We start from the raw sequence: 21,156 nt of genomic DNA on the forward strand, positions 1-21,156 counted from the left end.
GGGCGAGTTGGGTTGCGCTCAAACTTAAATCATCTCATTAGATTAATGAGCGAGTTGACTTGAGTCGAGAAGATAATATTGAGTTGACAGTTGTGCTCATGCTCGGCTTGTTAAATACTCAAGTTGACTCAAGCTCGTTAAGCGTCTCGTTAAGAAATCAGGTTTGTAGGCAATTTGAATTTTGTTTTGAGTTTTTTGTTTAAGATACTTCATTCAAAAAATATTTTTCATTAATAGAATTTAATAAATTGTCATAATCCAACCTAGTTGAACAATACATAATTTAACAAAAAATTGTCCATAAGCAAATTTAATAAAATCAAACAGCTATCTTCTTGTCAGTTCTCAGGGTACTACATGTCATATACTCAGGCGTGAAAACAGAGCGGATATGGAGTGGATAGTGGTAAAACCATATTCATATCCTTTTTCTTATTTTCCGGATACGGATATAGAGCAGATATCAAACGGATATAGATACGGGTCCGGATCAGATCAAATATTTATTAAAATAATAATAAATATTAAAAAAATATTAAAGTTCGTAATATTTATTTAATTATAATGGTGAATAACATAAATTTTTCATAATATATATTAAAATTTATGGTATATATGTACTATTCAGATACTGATAATTGAAATGTAAATCCATATCAGTATCCTTATCCACACGAATATTCGGATATCAGATATCCATATCTAAGTTTTTGAATACAAATCGAATACAAATATGATATTATCCATATCGTTTCACCCCTAAATATACTCATAGTTATTTCCTTGTAAATACCTACAAATTTGCATTATCAAAATAAGCAATTCATAAGCAATCCTGTTATTTCCTTGTAATTGCTGTTTTTGCTAAGTTGGAATCCGACGTGTCGGTCATGTCATAACAATCCCTCCACGTGTCGGGACCTTAACCGCTCGTTGGAAATTTGCTCACATGGGCATTTTTATCCTAATTGCGTCGCATCACGAGCTGCACATCACAACAGATCTATTTCCATTTGGACCCACATCGGGCCGTTGGATCTTCACCACGCGCCCACTGAATTCGTATTCTCTGAGATATCTCATGTTTTGCGTGAAGTTTTGGAAAATCTTAACTGTTTCTGTACGTTATACGCGAATCTCAAAGCTTAAATAATACCGGCCCCCTCCGTCCCCCCGAATAGGCACTGGACACGTCGGTTACGCAAAAAATGAGATATCTCAGAGGATACGCACTCGCGCCCACGCGCCCACGCGCCCACGCACCCATGCCGCATGATTATTTTTTCACATCCCCTCGACCACCCGAACAGCAAGACAGCTAACTCAATCCAATCCAAGTACCCCACGAACAGAAAAAAGAATGTTCTGTTACAGTGCAGCTCTAATTTGGCCTAAGATTTTAACAGAGCAATTTTAACTTCATACAGCGCACAAATCATATGCAATACTGTTTTGATTCAATAGTCCATGCGCTGCGTGAAGGTAAAATTACTCTGTTAAAATCTCTATCCTCAAAAAAAAAAAATTAATAAATTCTCTCATCATTTGCTCTCGGATTGTTGGGGTGTCCAGATCTTTAAAGTAATACAAATTTTGCTTTTTAATGTGGACCGACCGATTAAAATTAGGGCCGACAGTCGAACATACGGGTCCTTTAATATCCGTGCAAGATCAGATCTAACGGTTCAGATTCAATCTCATAATTTAGGCTACTTTAGAGAAAAAAACAGAGGAAAGAACGAAAGTTCCCCAAAATTGGATAAATGGAGAAATATCATCAGGTAGAAATCCAGAATTTGAAACCTCATTGGCGGAGAGGATGTCTACGTCGCATTGTGGGGTCAGTAGCTATCCAAATTCCCTGGCCACCATTGCTCCTGGAACTTGGTATAAATAACCCCTCTCGATTGCTTTGGTTCTCCACCACTCAAATTCATTTAATAGTCTAATTTTGAAATATTTGTGCTCTTTTTGGTAGATACTTTTTGTGATATTTTCTTATATAAATAGAGATGGCACTCCAGACTACTTTTCTTCCTTCGACTCTCACTGTACACAAGGAGGTAAAATTTGAATGCATGTGTTCGATCAAGTTTTAATTTTTATGCTTATTTAGTAGTAATTTTACTAACTATGCAAGTGCACTTTGGCACAATGTGAGCTATTATGCAATTATTGACATTTTATACTGCTTGAAATTGATATAATGTAGGCCAAATTGGGCATCAAGGATTCTTCTTTTATTGGCATTTCTCTGGCCGGCCATGCCAAGGCCGACTTTGTCGCTCCCCTCCGTGCAAAGGTATATAAAATGGAGGATAAATTATCATGAATTTTGCATTCCATAAAGAAAATCTTGGAATTAACCAACCATTGATATATCCTTTTGCAGAAGCTATGCATGCCGGTCGTAATCAAAGCGCAATCAACTGCAGTTGCGGCTCCAGGGCTAACCAATTCTTCTGTAGATGGCAAAAAGGTACTAAGAAAAGGTGTCGTGGTAGTAACCGGTGCCTCATCTGGCCTAGGACTTGCCGCTGCCAAGGCTCTAGCCGAGACTGGCAAATGGCACGTGATCATGGCATGTCGCGATTTCTTGAAGGCCGAAAAGGCGGCCAAATCAGCCGGCATTCCAAAGGAGAACTACTCCATCATGCACTTGGACTTGGCATCTCTCGACAGCGTGAGACAATTTGTTGAGAATTTCAGACGATCCGGTATGGCGCTTGACGTGTTGGTGTGCAATGCGGCTATTTATCGGCCAACCGCAAACACGCCAACCTACACGGCGGATGGCATCGAGATGAGTGTTGGGGTGAATCATTTGGGTCATTTTCTCCTTGCAAGGTTGTTGCTTGAGGATTTGAAGAAGTCCGATTACCCGTCAAAACGCCTCATCATTGTCGGATCCATTACTGGTATGAAACTGTGCATCTGCATTATGCCTCATGCAATTATAATACAGTCAACAATAAGACATGCCAAATTAATTTTTGAACTAACTTATCTGTTTATAGGAAACGATAACACCTTGGCCGGAAACATACCGCCAAAGGCCGGTTTGGGCGACTTACGTGGCCTGGCAGCCGGGCTAAATTCACACCATTCTAGCATGATCGATGGTGGCAGTTTTGACGGTGCGAAAGCATACAAGGACAGCAAGATTTGCAACATGTTGACAATGCAGGAGTTCCACCGCCGGTTCCATGAGGAGACGGAAATCACCTTCGCCTCGCTTTACCCGGGATGCATTGCCACCACCGGCTTATTCCGGGAACATATTCCACTATTTAGAGCGCTATTCCCGCCTTTCCAGAAGTTCATCACCAAAGGTTTCGTGTCTGAAGCAGAGTCCGGGAAGAGACTTGCACAGGTACGCAACAATTCAAACAATCTAAATTAATTGAAATTGATATAATGTTTTTGAATTTTGACAAATTTTTCATAATGTGTGATTTTTAAAATTCAGGTTGTTAGTGATCCGAGTCTGACAAAGTCTGGTGTGTACTGGAGCTGGAACAAGGATTCAGCCTCGTTTGAGAACCAGCTGTCACAGGAAGCGAGTGATGCCGAGAAGGCGCGCAAGCTGTGGGAAGTTAGCGAGAAGCTGGTCGGGTTGGCCTGAATCTGAATCGATGCGGAAATAATCCTCGATTTGCTTGCGAAATCGGCATTGGAATGGGATTGAGTTGCATCAGGGCTGTTCCTGTTAGGTTGCTTTGTATTTGAGGTTCTAGTAGTAGTAGGAGATATTTGTACAATTTTTGGCTAATTAAGCAATGGAATAAAATCGCAAGCTTTCTTATTTCTCATGATGGCTATAAAGGCACCTAATTTAATAACAATTAGTTTTCAATGATCATATTGTATACTAAATTAAAACAAACAAAAAGAACAAAAAAATTGTTAGATTTTCTAAATGCCGCACAAGGATCAAACCCTGGTTGGTGGCTATGAGCTGGGGAGAAATTTGGGTCACCGTACAACCTGCTTTAAGATCTGTGTGCATTAGTTTTAATATTCATGCAGATCTAGCATGTACAGATCTTAAAGCAGATTGGACGGACTAGAAACCCTCCCTATGGATAGAACTGAATTGACCCAAAAAAGAACGCAGTGATCAAGACAAATTTTGTGAAGAATGTACTGAAAAAGAAAATTGCAAATAAAAATTTAGAAAGAATGCATGGCGCAAGATATTAAAGCAGGCCCCTCACATATGGGCCTATTTAGTATTTCTACTAGAATAAAATGTGTAGATGCACACATTTTTTTTTTTTTGGGTTTTTCTTTTTTGGTTTAGAAAGCATTTGCTTTTTGTGATGCAGAATTCATAGTCCAAGTCTAAGACAATTTTGTGATCATACAAATATTAACTTGTAGCATTGTCAGAATAGATTGCACCCATATGGTACAATTAAGGTTGTAATTTCGGCAACTATATTTTTACCATATTTTTTTTAATTGTTAATTTGTTATCTTTTTTAGTCGAGATATAAACAGACTGCATGACTGAGATAATAGATAACTGCCTCATATATAATCCAATAAACTATTAAATCAACATATTAATTTTCTTTAGTTGGATGAAAAGGAGATGATGAATGCTACATTCCTGAATTGATACCCTGAAATTCTAAGTATCCTCTGAGATATCTCAAACTTTGCGTGACTTTATGGAAAATCCCAACCGTTTAAATACGTTCTGCACAAATCTCAAAGTACACATAATACTAACCCCTACATCACTCCCGAATAGGCACCAGACACGTCGGTCACGCAAAAGTTGAGATATCTCAGAGAATACACACTCAAATTCTATACGCATGGATTCCGATTCGGCGACTCGGATCAACTATTTTTTTTTGTAGCCTAAACTATACAACTAACCGTGCGGCAAATAAGATGATGGCATTCATTCATAGTGAGCAGTGACAAATGAATTATTTGGATTCGGTTCGGCGATGTTAAAAATTCGTGATTCAGGAATAATTCGGATATAATTCAGGAATGATTAGGAATGATTCAGATCAGAAATCTCAATCCTACAAGAGAGCAAAAAAAAAATGTTCCAGGAAAATTTGGGAAAAATTCGCGAATAATTCAGAAAATAAAAAAAAAATTAGCGAATAATTCGTGTTTAATTCGGTCAAAATCCGGTCAACCAATTAATTCGGCATTCAGTTCGGCATCATCCAAAAAATGAATTATTCGGATATAATTTGAGTATAATTCGCGAATCTTGTGACTATGCATTCATTTCGTAGAATAATTTACTCTGTCCAGCTGCTGCAGCATATCCCACACGGAAATGCATCAGAATCATGTGGAGTGTTTTACAAATTCGTATCCTCTGAGACATCTCAAATTTTGCGTGATTTTATGGAAAATCCTATCTGTTTAAAGACGTTCTGCACGAATCTCAAAGCACACAAAATACTGACCCCTACATCACCCCCGACTAGGCGCCGGACACGTTGGTCACGCAAAAGTTGAGATATCTTAGAGGATATGCACTCGTGCTCTGCTGGCAAATAAAACGCATCATGAGCCATGACTCCGCATCGTCTGCATTAACTCAAAAGAGTATCTTTTGAGTTAATGCATATTGGCCGTCCGATTGTAATCGGAGTCCATCTGATTCTTGTCTAAATTATAGGGAGTCTTTAATATCAGTGAGGATTTAATTCACACGAATCTTGAAGCTAATTGAACAGTCTAGATCCATTAACTCAAAAGATTATTTTTTGAGTTAATGCAGAGGATACGAATTTATGAATCATGACCCAGATCAATACTCGCTATTTGTCAATCAATACACTTTGGTAAATGAATTTGGACTGTCTGATCATAATCAAGTCAGTTTGACCCATACAATGGATTGTGTTTCTTTAAGATTCGTGTCAAGTTGATGAAGATCAGTAGATCACTGCGGAAGTATTTAAGGGATAATTTCATTAAATAAGTTGCAGAATGCATCAATATTTGATCAAATAGAGAAATATAAAAATAAATAAAATAAGTAACAACAAGAAATCAAGCAAAAAAAAAAAAAAATTAACAATGACTCTAGCCACAAATCAAATTCACAAAGTTCTCATCATATAGCATAGTATGCATACTGCGAATATTTTTCTTTTCGTAAGGTATGATTTAAATATATACATAGAGATCAAATTTAATAATTAAAATCTGTTTGAACTTTAAAAATAAAAAAATTAATTAGTCACACCATGATTTTAGAACAAACATTTTAATATTAGTTATATTATATATAAACGTGTACAAACAGGTGGTCAACAAGTATTGTGCAGAGAAAAACTCTCGTCAGTTATCTTGTCTATTATGGGGTGGATGGATCTAATCAGTACGAGATCAATTGACCAAATTTGTTTAATAAAAAAAAATTAGACATTTTCATATGCTTTCTGTGCTTATTTTACAAACAAATGCAAAATTCAAATTCAAATTCTAATAACAACTACTGATCCCATTCAAGAAACCCAATAATCTCAGTAATATAAAAAGAAAGGTAGAAATTCAGGTATATCCTTCAAAATTACAAATTACATATTTCTCCATTCAAAATCTACAATTACATATATGTCCTTCTAAATTATAATAACTCACATGTTCATCCAACACGATTTATATATATATAAAATATACCAAAAATTCTTTCCTCAAATTAAAAAATACCAAAAATCATTTTAATAATGTTTAATTATTCCACAAATATAATTAAACACATAATTCTGAAAATGATTAATTGAGTAAAGACTGAGTCTATGGTACTTTGCATAGCACGGATGGGTCCATACTACGGATCAATATATTCGTTTTCAAAATTCTAATGATCTGCAAGTATATATTCATATTGAAATCATGTTGAATGGTTCGGATTGACCGTTAGGGTTTTCAAAACAAAGATATTGATCCGTAGTATGGATCCATCTGTGCTATGCATAGTACCATAGACTCACTCTTGAGTAAATATGTGTGTCATAGTAATTTAGGAGGATAAATACGTTAGTGTAGATTTTGAAAGGAGAAATACGTAATTTTATAGATTTTGAAGGGTAAACCTGATATTGTTCTTAAAATATTTTATATTTCTAAAGAATATTGAAGTTGAAATACACATTTGGTAAATAACAACAATCTTCAATAATTTGTTAAAATCCATAACCAACAAAAAAATCGACAGTTAATATTTTTGTGATGTTGAATGCCACATATTTTCTATAATTCCATAACCCTATTAGTATATTTGGTTTGTTTTATTGTATTAATATATTATAAACTTCCATTTTCCATAGCCTTTTATTTAAACTTATGGTATTCTCTTGTTGCATAATTGCATTTAGAAGTCCATGATATTTTATAAGATATTTCATTATGGATGGGTCCCCGTGGAATGATGTCGACTTATTAGACTAATTCCATTTAATTATTTTTCAACATTTGTGTGCAGAATATAATGAAAGAGAAAAGTATTGACATTTTCACCTAATTCCAATCTATTTTATGTCGATATTCATTAATATATTACACATCCCATTAATGTGTGATATGATAACAACATCTCATTGGTCGTTCGTTTGATATTTGAACTGCATTTATGATATATAAGTATATATAAAGAGAGCTCAATATCATATATCCAACGTTTAGCATATATATGATATAATTATAAATTGTATACTATCATGTACGATTGTTCTAATTAAGTGATCAAAGTGATGAATAAGGATTAAGAATATTTGACAATTTATAAATATTTATTAAGATGTGGTCTATAAATGTGTAAATCTATATAGAAAAATTTAAATTCTTAATAGACTGATTATGTAATTTGCAATTAAGTAGAACCGCAAAATATAAAATAGATCTAACAATTCCACAACTTTGTGCGGCCTGCACAATTTTTTTTTTTTTTTGAGGAAACATGTTTATGGTTGTCTTAAGAGGTAGATGTTTATGGTTGCTAAGGATGGTTTATAAAAAAAAGTTATTGTTTTGTTGGGTTTTCTGACTGCGTCTTGTTATTTCAAACTTCGTACTCGTTTTGTCATTGACTGTGATACGAAAATGTTTGGGAGAAGAATGGGTCTGATTAATAAATCAAATTAAGATTATAAATAAGAGAAAAGGTAATGTCTCCGGGCTACAGTCCCCCAAAAATCTCCGTGTATAAAAACATTTCCTTTTTAGCTTAGTTCTGATGCGTTTTTAACTGCCACAACTGTCATAATTTCAACTGCTATAATTTCAAGTACAATATGTATGTTTACAGAATTATATGTGTATGTTTATAGGATAATATGTGTATGTTTACAGGATAATATGTGTATGTTTACAGGATATTATGTATATGTTCACAGAAGGTGGTCCCCAACAGCTGCCACGCGTTTTTAACAGCTGTCACGCATTTTCAACCGCTGTCACGCGTTTTTAACAGTTTTCACGCGTTTTTATGTTTACATGATTTGTTGAATTAGTTTACAGAATTTAGTATTGATGTTTACAGAATTAGTTAAAAATATCCGGAAATTTTTAATAAACTGGAGTTGGGGGACTGTTAGCTGCTTCCTATAAATAATGGGAAGAGTTAGCCCGATTTTTAATAGCAAGTAGCGCGGATTCAAGTGTTTCTGAAAGCGCAAAAATGGCATTAGGATCGAATTTCAGGGTAAGAATTTTAACAGAGCAATTTGACTTTATGCAGCGTACAAACTATATAATTGAAATAACTCTGCATAAAATTCATGCGTTGTATAAAGCCAAAACGGCTCTGTTAAAATCTGTACCGAATTCCACACTGTTTTAATTTGTTGTCAACTTCTTCTTAGAAAAATAAATAAACACAAGTGTATTTTAAAATTTGAAATATAATTATGAAATTTATTTAAGATGGATGTTGACAACTATAATAACACATTGTTTTGACCAAGTCAAGTTATGCCACGCTCTCAACACTTGTAGGTAACATTGTGCAATATACTAGTCTCTTTTGAAATAATGGACAAATTCTCACTTGTTATTTTGTTTGCAAGTACAATTTCCGTATGATAAGACAAGCCCTGATCTCGAGAGTCTGGATCCTCTGAAGTAACGCAAATTTTGAGTTTAGATCGGGATCTATTTTAATATTCGTGCAGATTCTGATCCAACGGTCCAGATGCAAACTCTATTTAAGTATAGTCAACAGGTAAACTCTCCGGTAGTAGTTATCGAGTAAAGGTTTTAACAGAATAGATTTTGCTTCATACAGCGCACAAACCATTTACATTCCTGCTTTAATTCTATAGTGCTTGCGCTGCATAAAGGTAAAATAGATCTGTTAAAAGCTTTGCCCTAGTTATACTTTTCTTCGCTCCATTTTTTAAAGTCCAACCCATAAAAAACGCTTTCCCTCTCTCTAAAGTCTTCACAGAGAACTAAGAAATAAAGAAATAGTAAATAAACTACTCCCAGGTAGAGCAGAGCAGGGAGAAAGAAAGAAAGAAAGAGAGATCCAGAGAGAGAGAGAGAGAGAGAGAGAGAGAGAGAGAGGTGGGAAGGAAGGATGGGACTGGCGGAGGAAGCGATCGGAAATGGAGGAGGAGGAGGGCTTGGTAGAATACCTCGTCTCGGTGCCAAACAAAAGTATATCAGAATGGATGCACAGATCTTAGAAGAAACAGCAACTGGAGAAGAAAGCAACAATGGAATGAATAAGGATTCAGATAGAATTAACGAGAGTAGGAGATATGTTATTGCTTGTGCTGTTTTTGCTTCTCTCAATTCCGTGCTTCTTGGCTATGGTCAGTTCATATAAATTCCTGGTTACATCTTTGTTTGATCTACATCTCTACTTCGTTAGGAGTTATGGAATTGGTGGTGTTTTCATTAACTTTTTGTTTTTGCTTTTTGATACTTGGTTAAAGTCAAAGATAGTTTTGCCTATTTGCTGGGTCAACATTGCCAGATTGCTTTCTAGTGCTCCGTGTTGACTTTGAAAATTGAAATATGAATTTTCATGTATAAATCGTCTTGAATTAGTAAGAAAAAATATCATAAGGAGTTTTGGGGATGGAAAATAGAAAATGATACATTAATTATTTTTATTGACTACTAAATTGATCAAATTAGCCTTGGAAGACATACAAGAACATAATTAAGCATTATAAGATGGTCATCTTTAAATATTTGAAGGAAGTTCCACTAATTAACAAAAAATTTAAATTGTTCAACTTTTCTTAGAGGCAATTTCCAAAGTACAAAAGAAGGTTCACCACTATTGTTTTTACTTTTCTTTGATAAATGTATAGAAGACAAACATTGCAAAAAAAAATAATAAGAAAATGTAATAAAGTTGATTAACCAAAAGAAGTTACTGAACCTGATTAGCTAAGCATTTACAATGTTTAGCTGCTGTTTTTTTATTAAATTTAACCAACCGAGTAAAATAAAGCCTGTGTCATTTATCTTTGAATTCTCTTGTTTCAGATGTAGGTGTGATGAGTGGTTGCATTATCTTTATCCAAAAGGATCTACACATAACTGAAGTGCAACAAGAAATTCTTATCGGTTGCCTCAGCTTCATTTCTCTCATCGGTAGTCTTGCTGCGGGCCGCACCTCTGATTCCATTGGCCGCAAATGGACCATTGCTCTTGCCGCTGTTATCTTTCAGATTGGTGCAGCCATCATGACCTTCGCCCCTTCCTTTACAGTATGTTTTTTTTTTTCTTTCCAAAAGCTGTTTTTTATGTGAATTGTTGCTTATGAGTATTGAGTCATCAATGTTGATTTTGTACTCTCTTTTTTAAAATCTGAACAGGTACTAATTGTGGGTCGTCTATTGGCCGGTATTGGCATTGGCTTTGGAATCATGATTGCCCCAGTGTACATTGCGGAGATTTCTCCAGCTGCAACGCGTGGTTCGCTCTCCTCCTTCCCGGAGATTTTCATAAATGTAGGGATCCTATTAGGGTATATCTCAAATTATGCATTTTCGGGCTTATCTGTTCATATAAATTGGCGTGTTATGCTAGCTGTTGGGATATTTCCGTCGGTTTTTATTGGATTCGCATTATTTGTCATACCCGAGTCACCTAGATGGCTCATGATGCAAAATCGGGTCGATGAAGCCCGGTTGGTTTTGATCAATATAATAGGTTCTGAGGAGGAGGCGGCTGAACGGTTGGCCGAGATAGAGGTGGCTGCAGTGCTTTCAACTGGCAAATTTGAAAACACGAAGACAGTATGGTCAGAGATTTTAAAACCCTCACCAGTGCTTAAAAGGATGCTCATTACCGGGTTAGGGATCCAGTGCTTTCAGCAGATAACGGGTATAGATGCGACTGTGTATTATAGTCCGACAATACTCAGAACAGCTGGTATACAATCTGATGACAAACTTCTCGCAGCAACAGTTGCAGTTGGGTTAGCAAAAACCGTATTTATATTGATTGCAATTCTTCTTATCGATCGTGTCGGGCGAAAACCACTATTGTATGTCAGTACAATTGGTATGACAGTTTGCCTGTTTGGTTTAGCAACTTCTCTCTATTTACTTGACAAAGGATTGGTTTCTACACAAGCTGGGATTGCTGTAGCCATAGCAACTGTTTGTGGAAATGTTGCATTTTTTTCAGTTGGCATGGGACCCATATCTTGGGTGATGGGATCTGAGATTTATCCTCTGAGAGTGCGGGCCCAGGCGTCAGCACTTGGTTCGGTTGCAAACCGGGTTAGTAGTGGTGTGGTTGCAATGTCATTTCTGTCTATCTGCAATGCCATTTCTGTTGCTGGTGCATTCTTTATTTTTGGGGTTTTATCAGCTCTTTCAGTGGCATTTATGTACCGATACGTGCCAGAGACGAGAGGGAAAAACTTGGAGCAGATCGAGGCGCTGTTTAGGGATGAAAATGGGGGATGCGAAGGGAAAGAGATGGAGCTTAGTGATGTCAAGTATGAAGGGATAGTTAACAATTGACTTCAGTATTGATCACTAGTAGATTCACTCACACGATCTTTTTTTTTTTGTGTATTTGTTCATTACTGGGTTCTTGAAGGAGGAAAATGTGAATTAACATATTATAGGAAGAGCAGAAAAGAACAGAAAAAGTGACCTTTTTGTTTTTATGACTTGCATTTCAAAAAGTTACATATCCATGGAATGAAATTTTGTACAATGAATACAGAAATGTCTGCAGTGAAGAAGCAACATTAAAAAAACATAAGCAATTATATTAAAAAAAAAAATTCTGTAAAGAAAAGACAATTTTTGTGAGGAAACTATATAGACAAGTTAAGCACACTTTGTGAATATTGAAGTGCTTTGCGTTGTGGATTTGAACATAGATTCCATATGTTGTATACTTGTATTATACATTTGTTTACTGTACGTCTCTAATTTACTGTTGAAGTAACAACTCTTGTTTAGTTACTGTATTTGCAGTAAATCTAGTTCACTGCAATTCTTAAAAAAACAAAAAATCTAGTTTCCCACAGGAAATAAATGTTGTATTTACTAACTGAGATATACAAGTTTTAAGCACTTAACCATTACTCCACACTTAAGCACACTTAAGCCGTCAAAAAAGTAGTAACATAAGAATAAGATAAAGAGTAAAACATGAGTTAATCCATAGTAGGTTACTCTTCTTTTTTTCAGTGGATTAACTTGCTCCAAACTTATTCCGCCTATATGACCCACTGTTATAGGCAGGTGATCATTTTCCAACAATAGATGGATTAGTTTGAACCATGACTTAAACTTGCAAACAAGGTATAAAATATGAGTAGAGTAAGCAAATTGATCCTCATTAACTTTACTCCACAATCAAATATGACCATAATGCACGACAGAATTACTGCGCAAGAGGTGCACTGCACTGGTAAGATTACAAAAAGAAACCATGGAGATTTAAGGTAACAGTAGAACATCAAGATTCACTAATCAACAGGCAGTCAAGGCTAGAGAAGAACACAAGTATAACTACTTTAATATACAAACATAGGCAAACCAACAATTAAGCACACAATCCAAAACCTAGTCCCAATTTTAACTCGATATTATCATGCTTTCTTCTGACGGGGTTCCTTCCCCACCTACAGGTGGAGCCCGCCTGACGATCGACCTTGGCACATCAAGATCATCCTGCATGCACCGCTGAGCTGGATGCGAAAGCAGGACACAAATATGACGAAAGAGGACACGTGTCAGTCCCTGGCCACTCTCAAAGACGTAACCTTCATACTGTGACACATGCTCAACCGCATCGACTAGGGCATCATAGACCTTCTGGGGGCAGTTATCGGGTCCAGGTTTATCATGCAGGTATACCGCATCCATTGAGAACGTTTTCTGGTTAACTGGCCATCGATGCTTAGGCTGTGTAGACGACCGGCAGTAGATCAATACCTGGTATTGAGATAGTGATTTATAATTTGACTGCTTAAATGATTAAATTTAAATTTAATTTAGACACTAAACACTATTATGGATGAGAATTTCACAGGGGTTCCATGCAAGTTTTCAAATTTCAAGAGTAGAGGACGTAGTTGTCTATGTAAAGCAGCAGAAAACATATAAATGGTTTTTCATGAGATTGAGTACCTTACAAGAAGCATTTCATAAATTTCACCAGTATTTTCAACTCAAAATTCTCAATTTCAATTTACAATATTCCAATACCTAAATTAGAAGATTACTATTGGACTTAACTGACAAAAAATCACCTGGGTTTTAGATTGGAATGTTCCAAAACTGTATTTCAATAATTATCATAGATCATAAGTGATTAAAAACCACACGTTGAAGCTTACAATGTTCCAAACCTAAATTTTAATTATTAAAAAACACAAGAGGGCCTCATAATTTGGAAACCTCAAGGATAACATTTAGGGGTGCAAACAGATTGGATACGGATCGGATAGTGGTAAAACCATATCTGTATTCGCTTTTATTTGTTGGATACAAATATGGATGGATATCAGATAGATATAGATACGGATCGGATATTAAACAGATAATTAAAATTTAAAACCATATCCGAATCCATGTACGAATGGATACGGATCCAGATACGAATGGATAATATCCGACCCATTTGCACCCCTAATAACATCTCAAATTAGAGGGTTTTGAGAATGCATGAGACAGCGTACCACTCTGAAGAGCCTGCCCTGTGCATTCGACCGCTTCGCCTCGAAATTTGCAACCTCAAACAGCTTGGTGATGTCAACTCCTTCCACTGGTGTTTCTGGTACTGTCAGAGTCCGTACTAATTCCGTCACTGATTTTACATCATTGGTGAACTCCCTTTTGACCTGAAATCATTTCCCAATTGTGCTTGTTGATTCCATGCATTTTATAGAACTTCAATTTCAAGTATCAAATTATATACAATTGACTTAAAAACTACAAATCTAAAGTTTGTATAGAAACACAAATCAAAGAGTTCAATCAATACCCAAGAAAAGGTGTTCCCGAGAGAAGAGAAGGCAAAACGGTGATCCGTACACATGGAGAGCTTAGAATGAGTGAAGAGTAACAACGCTTGCTTGATCGCATCTAAACGGGTCACGCCGCGGCCTTTGGAACCCGCAACCCGCATCTCAGTGCGTGATTCAGGTCCGGTATCTATACAGAAGAGGATGTCCTCTGGCATGAAGAGGCTCGGAGGGAGACTGTATGACGGAAGCTGAGGTGGCGCCGTCGGAGCCTGTGGCGACGGCGCTGAGATCGACGCATCCGACGCGATTCCTTCCATTAGGGTGTGCTCTGAGTTGGGGTAGAGGAGGTGAACGGAGAAGAGGGGAAAAAAGAGAACATTTACCTTGTTTTCTAAAATAAAAGATGAAGAAGAGAAAGGAGATGATTTGAGAAATCTATCAAATTTATTTCGGGCAATAAATTCATCTAAATAATAATTAATAATTATGTGCTTACATATAAAATTTATATTTTTTTAAATTTATTTAGCATCAAATTAAGCGGTCAAATATAATACATTTTAAATTAATTTTTTAATATTTTTAACCATTTAATTTGATACTAAAATAACTTTTTTTTTTACATATAAATACAAAATTCATAAAGTAAATCAATTTGAACAAGTTGAATTAGTATTTTTAAGTCTATCTCATAAGTTTTACTTTAGAGACACTAATATCATACTAGCTGGACTTAACTTCAAATTTAGAGGATAAAGACTATGATAAGGGTTCCTTAAGAGTTAAGAATTAAATTTTTAATTCTAACTAAGGAACACTTATTTGTTTGATAGTAAGATTAAGAACAAGAACTTAATATGAATTAAATCTATTTTATAGTATGTGAAGACTTATATACCTTTATGTTTAAGAGGAGGATTCAAAATCTCAAATTTCTTTCATTTTTTATTTTTTAATATTTAAAAAAATATATAATTTATATGTTAAAATAAAGAGAAAAGGTTCTTGTCCATCCTGTTTTGTCCACCGTCTGTCCATAGTGTTATCTATTCTCCACTTTCTAACGGTCTCGTCTGCTCATATTTAAACATGTCATCTGACGACGGAACCTTTCGAATTTCATTTCCCAAATTTCAATTCTGGTGCTCCGCTATTCTCTCTCTTTCTTCTCCTTCAAGCTCTATTTAGAAAGTTGTTTTGGGAAGGGGACGACGCATCTAGATACTTGGACATTTCCCACTCCAAATGCCTTTTCAAAAAGAGCTTTACCTTTCGGGTTGGATTTCTGTCAGTTCTTTATTCATGTCGTAGCGTCAATCGGATCCGGGAAGCGATTAGACTCAGCTCGCAATGGCTAGAGAAAGCGGCAGGGACCAATCCAACTAGTAGGAGCCAATCAAGAGAAAAAAAAACAATGGTCAAAAAGCAAACGCATCCCATTCTATCCTTTTTCCACTCGTTCGAATTCTAGATGAGCTTAGATGACCCGAAGAAGAAATCAATCTTTACCTCTTCCTTTGCTTCTTCCATTCTTCCACTCGCTACTGATTGAATTGAACGGGTTAAATTCAAGTCTTTTGTGTTTTTATTCTGAATGTTCTGAATTTATAGTTTAGATATAGCAATTTTACAGTATTGGTTTTTGTTTTCACAGTTTTGGTCGACTATTTTACAGTATTGAAAATTCATATTTTTTAAATACAATTTAATCATTTTCATCTGCTAATTTTACAATTTGGTACATTTATAGTTTTTACTTTTTGTTTTTACATTTTAACTCGATAAATTTACAGTATTGAAAATTAATATTTTTTATATTTATTTTATCTTTATCATCTGCTATTTTTATAATTTGGTAAATTGATAGTTTTTAACTTTCATTTTCACAGTTTAACTTGATAATTTTACAGTATTGAAATTTATATTTTTTAACATTTTATTTTATCATTTTCATCTGCTAATTTTACAATTTGTTAAATATATATTTTTTGTCTTTTGTTTTCACAGTTTAACTTGATAATTTTACAGTATTCATTATTTTGCCTTTTTATCACGTTTTTTGTCAAAATAACTACTAATAACTAACATTAACTGCCAATAACTTTCTATAATTACAACTTCCGAAAGTACAGTTTGAAAGTATATTTTTTTTGTCCTGTTGTGGAAGTTGCAATCTGTTTCTAACTATCATGGGATCACTTCAAATAGTTGCTGGATGTTTTGTGATTAACTGATATATTTTATGTGATATATTGTATAATTATACAGCATGTAGAAGTAGTTTTACAGTATTCGCACAAGTAGTTTGATGTAATAACTTATAGAGTAAAGATGTTGTCCCCCTTGAATCTGTCCCCTATCTGTCCCCCTAACAACCTTCCTTTTTTGTTCCCCCACATGGTCAAAATTCACCCTCTTCAATCTTCTCTTAAAAAAAAAAAAAAATTCAACATAACTCAAAACCCACTCTGTTCTTCTCCTCTACTGCTCGCCACCAGCTACCCACGCCGATGGTTGTGATGGCGGTCGAGATCCGACGAGGGGAGCGTGGTGCACCGTCGAGATCCGGTGAGGAGAGCGTGGTGCACCGTCGAGATTTGACGAGGAGAGCATGGTGCACCGTCGAGATCCGGCAAGGAGAGAGTGGTGCACCGTCGAGATCCGGCGGGGAGAGCGTGATGCACCATTTGAGGGGATCCATGCTAGCCTAGCGAAGGTTGTCACAGTGGAACATATGAATATTTTATTAGTTAGATATGAATACTTTATTTGTTAGATATGCATACTTCATGTTAGATATGAATACTTCTTGGAAGAGGTGGGGTGAGAGAGATGAATCTGACTTTTGAATGTTGAATTGTATAAATTATTTCGAACATGTATGAATACTTCGTAATCGTCAGTATGAATAATTCTTTAGTTAGATATGAATACTTTATTGTTTTATATATGCATACTAGTCTGTTGAGAATATTTCTTGGTCCCAATCTGGGCAGGTGTGAATATTATTAGTGTCAAATGTGAATATTATTAGTGTCATGTGTGAATACTTAATTAGTTAGATATGAAAAGTTATATATATGAATATTTCATTTGTTAGATATTGAGTACTTCATTAGTTAGATATGAATACTTCATTTGTTAGATATGCATACTTCATGTTAGATATGAATACTTCTTGGAAGAGGTAGGATGAGAGAGATGAATTTGACAATGAATTTTGAATTGTATAAATTATTTCAAACATGTATGAATACTTCGTAATTGTCAGTATGAATACTTCATTTGTTTTGATATGAATACTTCTTTATTTAGATATGAATGATATATAGATTCGCTGTAGTGGTCCCCAATTTTGGCAAATGTCGCTTTCAGACGATTGCGGTCCCCAATCCAGGCTGTCACAAGACGTCAGCGGTCCCCCTGGTAGTTACTGGTCCCCTCCAGCTTGTGTTTACATATGACGAATGGTTCTGATAATAAGTATGAATACTATAAATTTGTAGGTATGAATACTATACGTTTTGACTATTAATAAAATAACATTAATCTTGCTCTTTGGTGGTAGTTAGCACGTTTTAACTATTTTTTTGTTTTTTAGTGTGGGGGACTGATAGGGGACTGAAGTAGGGGGACTGTTAGTCGAACCCTAACTTATATTAACTGCCAATAACTTCCTATAATTGCAACTTCCAAAAGTATAGTTTGAAATTACATTTTTTTTGTCCTGTTGTGGAAGTTGCAATCTGTTTCTAACTATCATGGGACCACTTCAAATAGTTGCTGGATGTTTTGTGATTAAATGATATATTTTATGTGATATATTGTATAATTATACAGCATGTAGAAGTAGTTTTACAGTATTCGCACAAGTCAAATCTGTAGACAAATGGTGGACAAAAGTCTGCGGACAATTAGACGCCTCCTAAAATAAAATAGTTAGTTGTTATTTATATTTTTTTATATTTACAGAAAATTTATTATTTTTTATTATATAAATTACTAAGTTGAAAAATAAATGTCCAAAAATTATTCATATAAATATAATTTTACAAACACTTCATTACAATTAAAACAAATTAAAATGTAATAATATTTTAAAGGATAAATTTCGCTGTAGGTCACTAAACTTTGTTATCTGTCACGAATTGGTCACTCAAATTTGATTTGTCCCTTTTGAGTCACTCAACTTTGTTATTTGTCCCAATCAAGTCCCTCTATTTTTTCCATCCAAAATTTTAACGGAATATGCTAATTCCGTTAGTATTTTGGATAGAATATGCTAATTCCGTTAATATTTTGGAGGGAATGAGTATATTTCGTTAATTTTTTGGACGGAATAGGAATATATTCCGTTAAATTTTTGGATGGAAAAGTATAGAGGGACTTGATTGAGACAAATAACAAAGTTTAGTGACTTAAAAGGGACAAATCAAACTTGAGTGACCAATTTGTGACAAATAACAAAGTTTAGTGACCTCCAGCGAAATTTACCCTATTTTAAATGTATATAGAAAAAACCCATACAGATTATATCTAACGCTTTATTTTGATATTAAATTTAAACTTTAATTTATTAAATTTTAAAAAATAAAGATATTTTAACCTACCTCTTCTTTCTAATACGGAAGCAGATTCTTAATTTTTATTTCAAAACTTCCAACTTCTAGAATGCGAATAAGATAAATTTACTTTAGTGTTTCTCCATTTTTTTCTTCTTCTGGTATCCTTCAACGAAAAAGAAAAAGGAAACGACAAAAAATGAACAGTATTTTTTTTCTAACTGAATCATATGCCTCTGATATTCGAATTAATCTAATTTACTTGGATGTTGCAAAATGGCTTTGGCTGAGTGTTGAATCTTTCTTATCAATTAGACTAACTTTCTTTTCTGCACAAAAAATAATATATTAAATTTTTTGTACAACATTCTATATATCCTAATGTCTTACTATTCTATAGACATGTAGTAAAATCAATAATACAAACAATTCAACAATGTTTTCTGGACATTAGAAACTAACATGCAGTTATCCCTGATTTAAACTGAAAGGTATCAACCTTGGTTTTGGGCTTTTCATTGCTTTAAGTGCTTGATGTAAGACAACAAATTCAAATTTGATTTCAGCTGTCTGGTCAAATCTGTTGTTATGTGCCACAGTTGTTGAATGAAATTGCAACAAAAGGGTCGAAACTGCTGTCAATTTTGTTACCAGAAATGGAAGTATTAAGCTTTGCTTCACAAGAGACATTTGCAAAGAGATCCATATTATGACTGTATCTAGCTTCAATAAAGTCAGTGTATTCATGATTTTCATGTTGTTTTTACATCATCTCATATGTCATTAGGAAAAATAGGAGCATAGATTTGGAATTGAGGATATATAATAGTAGAGAAGTGTGTTATGATGGTTTTTAACCACTGTTACCAGTTTGGTACCAACCATTTTTTGTCATCTGGTACGGCGTACCAGTAAAGCAAAGTGCACACTAATAACTATACACATGCACTTGATGTTGCATACAGTAGGTACGATTTTTGCTATGAATTGGTTTCATTTTGCCGAAGAAAAAGGACAAGCATTATTTATATGTTTTTTCTTCTATAAATTGGTTTCATTTTGCCGAAGCACCGCGAGGCTTACCTCTAGTACTGTATTAATGTCCGATATACTCAGGAAAGTAGAAAATGTTACATATATTGTTTTATCTTTTTTCATGTATCATGGTACGACAGGTACCTGGTACATACTTCAATTAGTAAAAGATGTCCATTACTTGAATTTTCCTTCAATTGAAGACTCTATCAATATATGTGCAAATGATGAGGAAAAGATCTCTCTATTATGTGCAAATGAGGAAATAATCTCGCTAATTATTTGCATGTTTTGATTTATATCCAATTATACGAGAGGAGACTGGAGAGAGAGATCCATAATTTAAGGAAAAAATCTCGCCCTTTTTACCTCTTCACAGTGGGATTCTTATTTATTTCCTTCCATTTTTCAAATATTCTCTACCAATACTCCTATTTGTAATGCAGGAATCCTGCACAACAGGTGCTTTGCAAAATTCTTCTTTGAAAGCTGAAAGATGAACAAGACCAGGGCTAAAAGGCCATGCACGAAAATTGACAAGGTTGATTGGATAGGTAGCTTGCTTGATGAGGTATTGACTCATATCCTCTAGTTTTTTAGCACCAAATAGGCTGTGCAAACATTCGTTTTGTCCAAAAGATGGAAAAACACATGGGCTGATGTGCCGATTCTGGACATCAAACATGAGGATTTCTTGGTATTCAGGGGTGATGATTGCAATGAAGACAGTGATGAAGAATGGAGAGTTGTTGTGGCTAGGTTTGAGCGGTTCATGACTGGTTTTTTGGACAACCGAGCGCCAACAAACTCGGATAGAGTTTGTTGCGTGCGTTATATTCATAAATTTGAATCTGATGCCTCTATTGGATGGCTTGACCGTGTAGAGTTTCTTATGCCACAGCTGATCGATATCATGATTATCAATTTTTCTGATAATTCATTAGATGTGCCTGATTTAGTTTTCTCCTGTGCAAGCCTACAGCATCTTTCGATGACTATCTACAGCCTACAGAATACCATCATTAAGCCGGTATCAATACATTTACCTTCTCTGAAAATTCTAAAGCTGTCTCAAGTAGAGCTCCATGACGATTTTGCACAAAAGCTTTTCAT

The 21,156-nt window shown here is 34.9% G+C and overlaps 3 protein-coding genes across 3 annotated transcripts; 2 read left to right on the forward strand and 1 right to left on the reverse strand.

Moving 5' to 3' along the window:
• Positions 1-1,916: 1,916 nt before the first annotated feature.
• On the forward strand, positions 1,917-3,812 carry LOC144570158 (protochlorophyllide reductase-like). The gene is made up of 5 exons (XM_078320413.1): positions 1,917-2,063; positions 2,213-2,302; positions 2,393-2,918; positions 3,018-3,373; positions 3,470-3,812. The coding sequence occupies exons 1-5, from the start codon at positions 2,013-2,015 to the stop codon at positions 3,623-3,625; spliced, it is 1,179 nt and encodes a 392-aa protein (XP_078176539.1). The 5' UTR covers positions 1,917-2,012; the 3' UTR covers positions 3,626-3,812.
• A 5,618-nt stretch (positions 3,813-9,430) lies between these two features.
• On the forward strand, positions 9,431-12,350 carry LOC144570069 (putative polyol transporter 4). The gene is made up of 3 exons (XM_078320407.1): positions 9,431-9,806; positions 10,492-10,715; positions 10,824-12,350. The coding sequence occupies exons 1-3, from the start codon at positions 9,569-9,571 to the stop codon at positions 11,979-11,981; spliced, it is 1,620 nt and encodes a 539-aa protein (XP_078176533.1). The 5' UTR covers positions 9,431-9,568; the 3' UTR covers positions 11,982-12,350.
• Positions 12,351-12,891: 541 nt separating this feature from the next.
• Positions 12,892-14,863, reverse strand: LOC144570085 (uncharacterized). Its single transcript, XM_078320408.1, has 3 exons — positions 14,464-14,863; positions 14,159-14,320; positions 12,892-13,412 (listed from the first exon to the last, which is right to left on the reverse strand). The coding sequence occupies exons 1-3, from the start codon at positions 14,761-14,763 to the stop codon at positions 13,053-13,055; spliced, it is 822 nt and encodes a 273-aa protein (XP_078176534.1). The 5' UTR covers positions 14,764-14,863; the 3' UTR covers positions 12,892-13,052.
• Between the last annotated feature and the right edge of the window lie 6,293 nt (positions 14,864-21,156).

The sequence above is a fragment of the Carex rostrata genome, chromosome 2, assembly GCF_964058835.1.
Source record: "Carex rostrata chromosome 2, lpCarRost1.2, whole genome shotgun sequence".
Taxonomy (NCBI): Eukaryota; Viridiplantae; Streptophyta; class Magnoliopsida; order Poales; family Cyperaceae; genus Carex; species Carex rostrata.

Excerpts from the sequence above, each read along its gene's own strand:
- LOC144570158 (XM_078320413.1), top strand. The coding sequence starts at position 2,013 with ATGGCACTCCAGACTACTTTTCTTCCTTCGACTCTCACTGTACACAAG. Across the intron at positions 2,064-2,212 it reads CTCTCACTGTACACAAGGAG|GCCAAATTGGGCATCAAGGA; the intron begins GTAAAATTTGAA and ends GATATAATGTAG. Across the intron at positions 3,374-3,469 it reads CCGGGAAGAGACTTGCACAG|GTTGTTAGTGATCCGAGTCT; the intron begins GTACGCAACAAT and ends TTTAAAATTCAG.
- LOC144570069 (XM_078320407.1), top strand. The coding sequence starts at position 9,569 with ATGGGACTGGCGGAGGAAGCGATCGGAAATGGAGGAGGAGGAGGGCTT. Across the intron at positions 9,807-10,491 it reads TTCCGTGCTTCTTGGCTATG|ATGTAGGTGTGATGAGTGGT; the intron begins GTCAGTTCATAT and ends CTCTTGTTTCAG. Across the intron at positions 10,716-10,823 it reads CCTTCGCCCCTTCCTTTACA|GTACTAATTGTGGGTCGTCT; the intron begins GTATGTTTTTTT and ends AAATCTGAACAG.
- LOC144570085 (XM_078320408.1), bottom strand. The coding sequence starts at position 14,763 with ATGGAAGGAATCGCGTCGGATGCGTCGATCTCAGCGCCGTCGCCACAG. Across the intron at positions 14,321-14,463 it reads TCGGGAACACCTTTTCTTGG|GTCAAAAGGGAGTTCACCAA; the intron begins GTATTGATTGAA and ends AAATGATTTCAG. Across the intron at positions 13,413-14,158 it reads AGGGCAGGCTCTTCAGAGTG|GTATTGATCTACTGCCGGTC; the intron begins GTACGCTGTCTC and ends TCTCAATACCAG.